Source organism: Thermobia domestica, chromosome 8 (assembly GCF_964235325.1).
Source record: "Thermobia domestica chromosome 8, izTheDome1.hap1.1, whole genome shotgun sequence".
NCBI lineage: Eukaryota > Metazoa > Arthropoda > Insecta > Zygentoma > Lepismatidae > Thermobia > Thermobia domestica.
Genome location: NC_137461.1, coordinates 77,958,106 through 77,970,579, shown reverse-complemented (window position 1 = coordinate 77,970,579; position 12,474 = coordinate 77,958,106). Strand labels below are relative to the sequence as shown.

The 12,474-nt window shown below is 35.6% G+C and overlaps 1 protein-coding gene across 1 annotated transcript in view; it reads right to left on the bottom strand.

The window, feature by feature from the left end:
• The window catches only part of LOC145692185 (farnesoate epoxidase-like), a 32,228-nt gene extending 22,704 nt beyond the window's left edge, over window positions 1–9,524 (bottom strand). The window contains exon 1 of the mRNA XM_081767483.1: window positions 9,269–9,524. Within this exon, the coding sequence (XP_081623609.1) occupies window positions 9,269–9,524 (256 nt within the window). The remainder of the gene's footprint in view (window positions 1–9,268) is intronic.
• Window positions 9,525–12,474: the final 2,950 nt, after the last annotated feature.

Genomic DNA, 12,474 nt, shown 5'->3' with positions numbered 1-12,474 from the left:
TGTCACATTGGGTTCCACATGAATTGAAAGACAGAGACGTTGAAAGACGAAAAACCATTTGCGAATTGCTGCTTCAACGACAGAGCAGAAAGGGGTTTCTGCATCGAATTATTACGGGTGATGAGAAGTGGATCCATTACGAGAACCCTAAACGAAAAAAGGCCTGGGTGAAACCAGGTGAATCAGGTCCATCACAACCAAAACGAGATATTCACTGTGCAAAGGTTATGCTGTGCATATGGTGGGATATGAAAGGTGTGGTGTACTATGAGGTGCTGCAACCGGGTGAAACTATGAATGGAGAACGTTATCGACGACAATTAATGCGTTTGAAGCAAGCTCTGGCCAGAACACGACCAGAATGGGAGAACAGACATGATAAACTTATTGTTCAACATGATAACGCTCGCCCACATGTCGCAAAACCGGTCAAAACCTATTTAGAAAATGTCGGATGGGAAGTTTTACCCCACCCGCCGTATTCACCAGACGTTGCTCCTTCGGACTACTACTTGTTCGATTGCATGAACAACGATTTGATTGGACAGCGGTTTACTTCTTCAGAAGATATCGAAACATGGGTCTCTGACTGGATCGCTTGCAAGGATGAGGACTTCTTTCGCCACGGAATCCGTACATTGCCTGACAGATGGGCGAAAGTGGTGGCTAGCGATGGACAATATTTTTCTTAAGGTATTTACGTATTTTGTGTTTGTACTACAGCTTCAATGTGTGCGTACCAACCGCACGAATTAATTCCTAGACCAAATATATATATATATATATATATATATATATATATATATATATATATATAACATTAACATGTATATAATTAACATTACCGTACACGACAAAATAATAATATTTATGTAATTTTAGTTGAGTTTTCCATTTCTTAGAATCAGTGGGGTATTTACGATTTTGTTTCGGGGGGCTTTGTTTCTTTCATGAGGGGCTTTGCTAGATTCAGTCCTGAAAATTTGAAAATTTGGAAATATATTTAAAAGCAATAAAAAGTTGCGATAAATTTTCTGTGAATGCTTAAGCCTAGAAGTCACCTCCTTAAATATGTCATTGCATACATTACAATATAAAATATCTTGCGTTGATTAAAAGTAAGTTAGTTATTCTTAGTATTAACATTTCTAGTGAAATCATTATCATGTGATGTATTAATTAAATGCAATATTGTACTTACTTTAAAGCGGAAGATGCAAGTAACAAACGCTTATCCAAGAAATTTGCCAGTTAACTAAGAACATACTCCCTTTTTCTCTCCTTCGTTTTCAAATATACAGCATATATATTAGCAAGTTAGTACGAAATTTCCATCATCCCCACTTCATATCTCAGACAGAAGAAAATATGAACTGCAATTCAAAATATTTGTAGTGGAGCTAAATTGGAATTTTTCATTAATACATATTGCGTGCTTTCCTCCATGTAAATAGTTGTTGAATAATAATATTAATAATAATAATAATAATAATAATAATAATAATAATAATAATAACACTATACTTTATCTTATACAAATATCCATCCTTTTTTGTTAAATTAAACAACAACGACAAAAGAACTTTTATGTATATATACGCATAAATTTACCTCTAAACAGTACCAGAAATACAGCTAAGGAAGTTCTTTAAAAAAACAGTTTTCTAGTTTTTTTTTTGTTTTTTTTTTGTTTTGTTTAACTCAAACGAAAAATACGAAAATAGATTTCTGAGTAATTTTAAATATTTTATGATACATTAAATGCTATTTGCGTTATTAGTTTACTTTTGAGATTACGCTTCGCCACTGCATATGATGTTAATATTTCTTAATATTAATGATGGGAGTAACAAAACTATCATTAAGTCGTGTGTCATATCAACGTTGTCAAATATATCTAGTTGAAAGAGTTTCTAAAATTTGTAAAAATTTTTTGTTATTTTTCATGTAAAAATAAGAAGAGTTGTAAATGGGTTTATGTTGCTGGATAGCCCGATGGATTCGACAAAAATCTCGATCATTTTGATAATTTATTTTTCACCTTGTCTAATCACGTTATGATGGGGACTGGCGTTAGATTTAATGGTATCGGGAGTGACTATACTTTTCAACGACTTAGAAAACTATGCATTTGACAATAATATCGATCGCTTCCAATTATTTTATTCACCCCGATCCCACATGTACAGATGATGAACATTGACTTAAATGACATCAAGAATGTCATTATTGAGGCCGCGGTGGCCCAGTGGTAGGGTGTTCACCTCTGATACGTGGGATCCCAAGTTTGATCCCAGCTCGCTCCTACGGAACTTTACAGTGGTCAAATACCGTGTGTGCGTGTGTTTCCTCGGATTTTCTTTCCACTTCCGCCATTCCACTGTTTCATTTATTTCCCATCATCGACGTCTTCTTTAGTAATATGGCATGTATATCTTATCTTACTAGTTTATATCTTACTAGTTTACGATGCAGAAACTTTGGGTTTCTAATTACTAACAATCGTAGTCTTTAACAACAACATGAATTGGAAATAAACAAAAGTCAGAACAAGAAATCTTACTTGAATATAAGAGTTAAGTAACTTTTTTAATCTTATTTGATGATTGTAAGATGTAAATTCTGGCGCAATGAAACGAAGACATGGAAATGCATTCAAAATCAGCCCTGATTTCATCACTGCTCTTTCAAATTCTTCAAGCAGATGTATCATCTTTAGTAACAATGGATCGTCATAACTGAAAGTATGTCCTGCAATAATTCTCCATAGGCAATTCATAACCGGTGCATGAAATGTGTGAACCATTTGTACTCCTTTAGATCCAGATTGCACCATCTTCTGCTCTAACATTGCTATTAAACGAAAACTTTCTTCTGAAATCGCTGAGTCCATGGCATTTCTTCCGAAACCCAAATTTTTTAGTGCTTTCAAACATAATCTTCTGTGTTCCAAACATGATGATCCGTTTCCAAATATTACTGCTGAAATAATTAAAGATAAAATTTTCTTAAAATATGGTGAATTATGAAACGTTTCTTATGAAAAATTAAACTTAAGTCCTAAGAAATTATAAAAGGAAATGAATGTTAAAAAATATGGAACAACATTTTATGATCTAACGATTCTTTTCAATTAAATGAAAAAAGCTTTGGAAAGTGAAATTTGTAAGATTTAAATGATATTGGACTATATTTCGATATAACTAAAAGTCTAATTTAAAATGGAATGGAGCAATATAAATCATGGTAGCAAGCAATAGCCTATATTATATTAAAATACAATTCCGCTTGCAGTACATCTCTCAATTGCCTCATACAGAAGCCGGAAGAATCTGGTAATCTTTGACGAATTTATGTCTCCAAAACAGACCACAGACATTCAATTATCTTCAGATCCTTGAATTGAAGAGCCAGGGAGTGCGCTTTACTTCCCTTTCACGTTAATAAAATCACGCTTCGACAGCTTAACCATAACAATAACCCCATTATTATTCAATACCATGGTGACAAAAGCTGAAAAAATTTTAATCATAGAACTAACATGGTTATTCCTATAACAATGCTGACATGATCACGGGTAGTGAAACGAATGGTAAGCTCAGCACAGGATCTAATGAAAACCAGTTTCTTGAGGCCCACAACATTACAATGTGAAGACCATGTTTTACTATTGGATAAAGATTGCGGGTCATAATCTTCTTTGGGTGTTTAGTACACATAAACATGATCTTTAGTTTGAAATAAAGTAAACGGTGAACCATATAACAATCTTGCATGTTTCTAATTATTAACAATAAATGTTGTTGACACTATTGATGTCTTCTAAAGTGTTTCAGTTCACTATTTACGGTTTACCCATACAACCTGATCTCAATGTGCGATCTCATAATTCTCGTGGTCGATTGTGATTGTCAACACAGGTTGTAGGAGGAACTGCATGAAGGTCTCTGCCACTTGCAGCCCACTCATATGGGAGTTGTGAGTAAGAACCCCCTTTAATGTTCATCCGGAATGGTCACTCTTTGTTTTCTGCCGACCAGTGTTCCTCTGCCGCAAACTGGGTTTGCCATGAGCTGTCGCGTGTAACGCTCCTGCGCCCACTGTAATCCACACTCAACAGAAAAATTCAGGAAATAAAAGTTGAAAATTGTAGACTGAAATATGAATTAACACTAAGGTAATGTGGTTGGAGATGTGATTGGTAGTTATGTGATTGGTTTGGGAACGAGGTAAAGAAGGAAAATATACTCTTTTTAAACGCAGGAACTAGTATTCCAGAGCAAGAATTCATTAACAAATTGAGTGGCATGATCTAAATCAAAAAATATAATTATTTATTACCTAGGTACAATCTCAAACTTCTTAATATTAATAATTATACATCATATTTTTGAACTATAATCTTTAAAATTGAACTCGATTTAAATTTATTAAAGCGACTAAGGACACTAAACAATTTTGTCTTCTAATATTTCGATATAATTCCACGAAATTATAATTTCAAGATCATTACTTTACATGTTTTTGAACATATTATTTCACAATTCAATATTCCAAACGGCATTTGTGTTATTTCTTTGTATTTTGATAGGCCAATTCAATACTTGTATCTAACGTTACAAATAATTTCTTCTCTTTTCTGCAGTATTAGTACAAACGTGTAACAGCGCAAACGGTTGGCAAATAATTGGTAAACCAGCAAAACACCCACAACCTAATTTCGTGATCACATTGTCAATATTCGTAGTAGAAAATAAGCTAGAAACGGGAAAGCTTAAATAACAGACTATTACTAGTGCAAAGCTACACATCTTTCCCTAGAACAGAGTCCCTCGGAAAATACCTCCCACTGTCGTCAGCTCCCACTCTCGTCACGCCTACACCGCATCAATATGCATCCGAAAACACTACCGTTTGAATTCAGAGAATTCGGGCATTTCGCACTGTTACCGCTGTGTGCACACTGGCATATTACTCCCCATCTTGAAGAAAAGAGCTCGCCCTAACAAACGAAAATAAAGGCATAGCGTTGTAGTGGCTGCCTGATTGTTCCTTGCTCAGACATTTGAAGTCTTACAAACTTCAGATGTCATATTTGATTGATAAGTATGTGTTTATATACTTATTTACGTATCTCTCTTCATTAATGTATAGTCGTTTCACTTCTTTTATTTTTTTATGTTTATGAAGGCATAAGGAGTATCATCATCTTCTGAAATAATGCATTATCAGTTTACAGGAATTAGAATTATCTAGGATTTACTCCTGTATTTAATATTGTTGAATCTAACACACTTTTCTAAATATGAAACATAGATAATAGTAGGGGAGCATATGTCATCTCTTGGTAGCTTTAGTGAAGATTAAGGCGAGAGGTTCATTTGTTTTTATTTAGAAGAGCCTTCTGATAAATAATGTCGATGTTATCACTCGCGTGGCGTGTAGACATGGTGAAGCCATCAAAATAGATGAAAACTTGACTCAGGAATTAAGCATTGTCCCCTTTGTTTATAGACTGATTTTCTCTTTTTATAGCTCATTTTAAAGGATATTAAATTTCCTATAAAAACTCGTACGTAAGTATTTTCTCTGAAACTAAAAGTATAGGAGTTATTTAACAATATAATAAATTGTTGAACAAATATTTATAAAATAAACAAAAATAAATCGGAAGCAGTTAATTTTAGAGAAAATACTTAAATATCATTTTTTTCAGAACATTTGCTTATCTTTAAAATAAGCTATTAATGAAGAAAATAAAGCTATAAATAACGGATATGACACATAATATATTAATTACGGAATCAAAATGGCGGTCACCAATAAAAGTTTGCTTCTAAATATGTCAACCCATGCCAGTTTTAGTGAAGGTAAGATGATTGGATGACTTTGTTTTATTTAGAGACGCCATCTTTTGAATAATGTGGGTATGTCACTCACTGGTACATGGTGTGTAGACATGATGACGTCATCACAATGACGGAAAACTCAATTCAAGAAAAGGGAATTACCTACGTTGTTTATGGGTACATTTTCTTTTAGCTCATTTTAAAAGAAATTACATTCTGAGTAATACGTTATATAAGCACTTCCTCCAAAACTAAAGGTAAAGAAGCTATTTGATAATTTGATGAATTACTGAACAATTGTTTATTAAATATGTTACAACAAAAAGAAGTCGGAGAAAAATACCTAAGATATTCAAATAGACATATTTAAATACACTGAGAGGCAAATAGATATGATCTTCGTCGTTTATGAGCCTACTCTTTTTTCTTATAACCTTGTTTGCAAGTTAAGTAAATTTATATAAAAAGATCCAAACATATTTTTATTGAAAAAAGGATTGTTATTTTATGGATAGTTGCAATATTATTTGTGAAATGAGTTATTGGAACAAATAGCCTAAGTACACACACACACGCACACACATACACACACACACACACACACACATATATATATATATATATATATATATATATATATATATATATATAATTGTGTGTGTATATATGTCTATTATACAAATGAGAAATGAAAGATAATAAAGTTTTAGAAAAAAGCTAGTTCAACTGTAATTTTACACGATAATTTACATTAATGTTATTGATTACTGCTTTACACGTCATTCTAGTCTGCAACATCATCAATTTCGAGTCAAGCTCTTGCTCCATTACATTATTATGCGACAAGTTTCACTAAATTTCTGAGTGGCTCCACACTAAGATATTCCAGTGCACAGCAATCTATAAAGTTAACCAAGAAAATTCTATCGCCTTCTGTGTAGCTCTGCGTTCCATTGGCCCTCGCATCGTGAGTTAAATGAGAATGAAGATAAGGCGAAGGTCAGTTGTTAATGTGAGTATATTCAACATACTACCTTGTTAAGGCAGTTCAGTTATACTGTGAACTTACGTGAGAACAGAGCGAACGTTTCACCTTCACAGAGCGTCATAAGGGCGTTATGCTGTACGAATACAAACTTGTTTTGAAACACAGCTACAGCTTGGCGGAAGATATGGCAAGCTTTTGGTGACGGTGTCGTGACTACGCGGACAGTGCAGTGGTGGTTTAACAAGTTTAAGGACGGTGGCGAAACATTCAATGACGCACTACGTGCCGGAAGACCACATATGTGCAAAATGATCTGCAGGCAGCGATTGAGGCCTACAATGACCAGCCATGTGAGGAACTGGAACTACAATTCAGTGTGAGTGGAGAAACCTTTCGGAAGCACATCCATAAACTTGGGAAGCACTACGAGTTGGGTCGATAGGTCCCACTAGATTTGAATCCTGGCCAGAAAGCAGCGCGAGAAGACACTTGTATTTCTGTGCTGCCTTGTTTGAAAAAAAAGCACAGAAATACAGGGTGTTGACATGTGACGAGAAGTGGGAACTCAGCGAAACTCCACGGCGCCGTCATCATTGGTTAGCATCCCATGAACCTAATCCAAAACAGCCGAAACTACCACTGCACCAGAAGAAAGACCAGCCGTGTGTTTTGTTGACCGCTTGCGGCATCGTGAAACGCGAACTACAATCTGCTCAAAGCATCAATGCAGCAGTGTACTGTCAACAGTTGAGCCGTGTTCGAGAGAAACTGGAAACTCAGGAGCCAGAACTTCTAAATAGCAAAGTTGTGCTCCTGTTACAGGACAACTTGCCACCGTTAGTATTAAGGGTTACTCACCTTTAAACACGATAGACACATCAGTGATCAGAACTGCGTTAACTTACCACCATAATAATTATATGTATATTAACAGATGAGAAAATTCCGCCCAATCACAACTTACTATACGATAAACAAACTTACAATACTTGTAGTAACTTGAGCTATTGGGCTCAATCCAAAGACAATGTCAGACGTGACGTGTTGGGGCACGTTATGACAGTGTATTTTCATTTTTCATTACTTACCATAATCGTCCAACTATCATTGAATGACACAAGCCGTGCCCTTGAATCCAGCTTACGTTGATTATGTAACCACACAATAAAGCAAAGAATAGAACGTCAATTAGGAATACCAAAATCATAACGTTTATTGCATATAGACGTCTGGACTCGAACGAGCAGTTCAGGTCAAAAACACAATACAAAGACAATGACTGTGTGACCTTTGTCGATAGAATCACTTTCTGGTTTACACTTTCGGTTGGTATTTTCACCTTGCATTTGGATAAACTGCAAATAATAATAGAACGTGAACTACTATTTCGATCATCCCTCTCCCCTTTTTCTCTTTAGTAATTGAATACTATAATCTTTCACTGAAGAGCTTAAATACCGTTCATTTATACACTTATTCTCTTATTATTATTGCTTTTTTTTAAAAAAAAAAAACACTAGTGATGATTACAGCGTACCGCTATACAAACTTCTATTTTACGTAATTGCTACGAGGATGATGTGTGATTAATCTCATGAACACAAGTATAAAAATTATAGTTCACTCTTATCCAAGGATTCAGACAACATTACTTTTACAGCCTTGGATTCCACTGACTATAGGATTATTACTTCTGCGTACCATAAATCATATTCTCTGGATGATCAACCACCAATCCTCTCTTTTTTCTCCCCTCTCGTACACACACTGCCTGGACTTGCAGACAAAGGAAAAACAGTACGGGTACTGTACGAGTCTGGTGATTGGTTAAAGAATGACGGAAGTAAAGAATCTTGACGAGTGATAATAGCGCTTAGTCTTTTGTGTGCTGAGTAGCGGATATTGCCATTGGCATGCTGGGTAAAGAAAGAATACACACTCTCTTGTTGCGCAGTCCGTCATTATAACTACACATTTCAATAGTTGTGGGGTGAAAGTCATAGTTGCAAACCGCAGACAAAAGTCACTATCAAATAAAAGCGAAGAATACTAACGTCGCAAAAATACTCTCCTGCTAGTAGGCCGGTAGCAGTATGGCGCCCACAAGACTTGTCCATTTATTTTTCGAGTAACGCAAATGTACGAAGAATCCTGGACCATTTTCGTATTATTATTTTTATCATTAATTTTTTTTTAATCAGGTCACAGTTTACAACTATGACGGTTATACATTAAAAAAGGTATTTCCCTTCTTTTTTGTATTACAGACACACACGCACACTCACACACACACACACACACACACACACATATATATATATGACCATAAAAATTTACAATGAACCTATACAAAACTTTCTCTTTTTTTACAATTGTATGCCGCTCGAAAAATTAGTTAATATTACTTTCCAACATTTTTCTGTCCACTCACCGACTAGTTTACATTGCTGAGTACCATAAGGATCGTTTAGCTTATCGATAAGATGTAATATTGACGGTGCTTCAATAACGTGAGAAAGTTTTACTTTCAGTAATGTTTCTGATTCATCTTCGTCTGCTTCGACAGATTGATACGTGATCTTTATCATAGGCTCCGCCTTCGGTAAAGGATTATCGTAGATTTCTGGATCATATGGTTTATCCTTTAACTTGGCTAATTCTGTGACTGGTAAATGCTTACGGGCCATAAGGATCAAGGTTTTATATGTCTTTGGTGTGGGATTCCATGATTTAATCCTACCTACTGAATTGAAAGCAATACTGGTCCCATTTAATGGATCCGAGCTCCACAGCTCTATTATTCTTCGTGACAGCAGTTACAACAAAAGGGCCACGAAACAGTTGAAAAAATTTCCAAATTTTCTTCTTCACAAGACTGTTTACATTTCGCTGTGGTAGAAACACAAAGTCACCTTTTTTCACTAATCTTTTATTTGATTGTGTCTGGTTCCACTTTTCATTCCTACGTTTGATTTTTTAGCTTTCTTCTAATGTCCGCCAAAATAAGTCGATTGCACCAATCTATACCGTCACCAGGGTTAACATTTTCCTGTACATTGATAGCAAAATGTAGGAAAAAAGGCTTGGACGAATCTATGTTTAGATGCAAACTTGCAGGAGACACACCTACACTCTGTGAAATGGAATAATTATATAGTAATACAGCTTGCGTTAGGTATTCCCACCATTCAGTGTGAGTGTGATAACACAACATGCGTAGCGTTTGTACGAGGTTTTATTTACATTTTCCACAAGAGATTACATAGGATGGTAGGGAGTGGTATGTTTCACAATAATATTATACTTCTTCATCGCTTGAACGAATTGTTTCGAACGAAATACTGCAGCATTATCGGTGACAACGACACGAACTAATCCCAACATCGGGAAGTAATACTTCTCTAAACATTTAATAAATTTTTCGCTGTGGATGATTTAATAGTGAACGCTGTATAGTACCGCGTATACAAATCCATAAAGACTAAACCAAACCTCTTTTGACTTCTTCCTATCGGGTAGTTGCCTATCAGGTCTATGCTGATGGCATCACGAGTACGATTATTAGGAATATTATCCATTAGACTAGCGGGTAGATGATTATCAGGTTTCATCTTTTCGCAGGTGATACAGTCTTGGATATAATTCTGAATGGAAGTCCGTAACCCTTTCCAGTGAAAGGCCTTGGAAATTATAGATTGAGTGTGGTCCACGCCTGGCTGATGAATATCTGTATCGTAGGCTATGAGAATATTTCTAATGAGTGGTGGTGGTATGAAGATCTTTCATTGACTGGGCTGGTGGAAGTCTCTAACCAACAGTATGCCATTTTCCAGTAGATAAAATTTTTCCATGATCTTCTGTTTTTAAAATGGGTTTCTTCCTTTTCTCCTCCCAATACCGAGATAACATTCGTATAGTCAGGACATTCGCGTTGTAACTTTGGCAGTTGCTCTCCTGGGATATTCAGAACTTCTTCTTGTAGAACTTGCAACGCGTGAACTTTTAATAATCGATGTTCGTGAGAAGGAAATAACCTACTAACGGCATCACTAATAGTGTTCTCTTATCTTCGGATATATTCTGCTGTATAATTCAGCTCTTGCAACTCTACACTCCATCTCCACAATTTGTTATTCCATGGTTTGATGCGGTTGAGAAAAGAAAGTGCATGATGATCTGTGACTATAATCACGTGACGACATAATAATAAATGTTTCCATTTACGTATGGCAAATATTACACACAAACATTCAGCTTCAGTTGAAGAATATTTGAGCTCTGCCGGTGTTAGCGTTCTTCTAATGCATTGCAAGATGCGTTTTTTCTCTCCATACTTTTGCCATACGACATAGCCTAATCCAGATGATGATAATGCATCTACCTGAATATATAAATCCTTTGAAAACTCTGGGTGTGTGAGTATGATGTTGGCGCAAATGTCCTCTTTAAATCGGTTAAAGGCTACTTCGAAATCTTTGCTCCGCTGCCATTTTTGCTATTGTTTTACCAAAGCATGTAAAGGTTCGACTTTTACCGCAAGTTTGGTATGAACGCTCTGGACCATGAAAATAAACCAAGTACGGACCATAAGCTTTTAATGTTGGTTAGTTTGGGCAATTCCTTTATCGCTTTAATACTACGTTCATCTTTTTTATACCATTTTTACTAACGATATATCCCAAGAACGGAATTTCTTCGGCACAAAATAGGCATTTTTCTATGTTTACCGTAATACCAAATGCACGAAATTTGTTGAACACCTTTTCCAATAATTCAAAGTGTGTTTCAAAAGTATCCGATGAGAGAAGATTGTCATCAACGTATCTCAAGACTTGGTTTTGTAGTTCATTTCCCAATACATGAATCATCATGGCATTCAGAGCTGCTTGTCCGTTTCTGTACCCAAAAGCAACTCGTTGATATTGGTAACTCCGCCCTTCGAAATTAAACGCGAAGTACGGGTGCGAGTCTGGATGTAGAGGGCATTGTAAATAACTTTGTTGGAGATCAATAATACTGGTAAGTTGTTTACCTTGCAGTTTAGCAAGTAAATATATACGTTCGGGTCTAACCTGGCGCAACACAGAGTGATTGTTAGGTAGACGTAAATCTACATAAACGATATTTACCATTTTTCTTTGCAACCACCAGCAAAGGATTATTATGGACCGATTGACTTGGTAGTATGATTTGAAGCTGTAACAAATTTTGAATTTCGGGCCGCACAAAGGTAATGCTTTATATGGAATTAAATACTGCTTTCTAACCAAAGGCCCGTCAGATTTAAATTCTGCTGTATATACAAAATCTTTACATTTACCGGGATAATTAGTGAAGACGTCACGATACTTAAGCAAAACATCCAGTAATTGCTTGCGTTGGAGATCATCTATTCTATTTGCTCTTTGCACGGCTGCAATAATTTGTTCATTGGTGGCGCATTGTTTCTGAAAGTGTTGTGGTTCATCGACTTTCACTTTATTTACGTTTATCCTCTCTTCAGCGTCACATTCGCTCATTACGGCACTTTTACCTCAATCATTTATTCCTGATTCGGTTTTAATAGGCAGTAAATATACCATAATACGAATGTTATCATATTCAAGTGAAACGGTATCGCGTTGAAAGTCAATCACA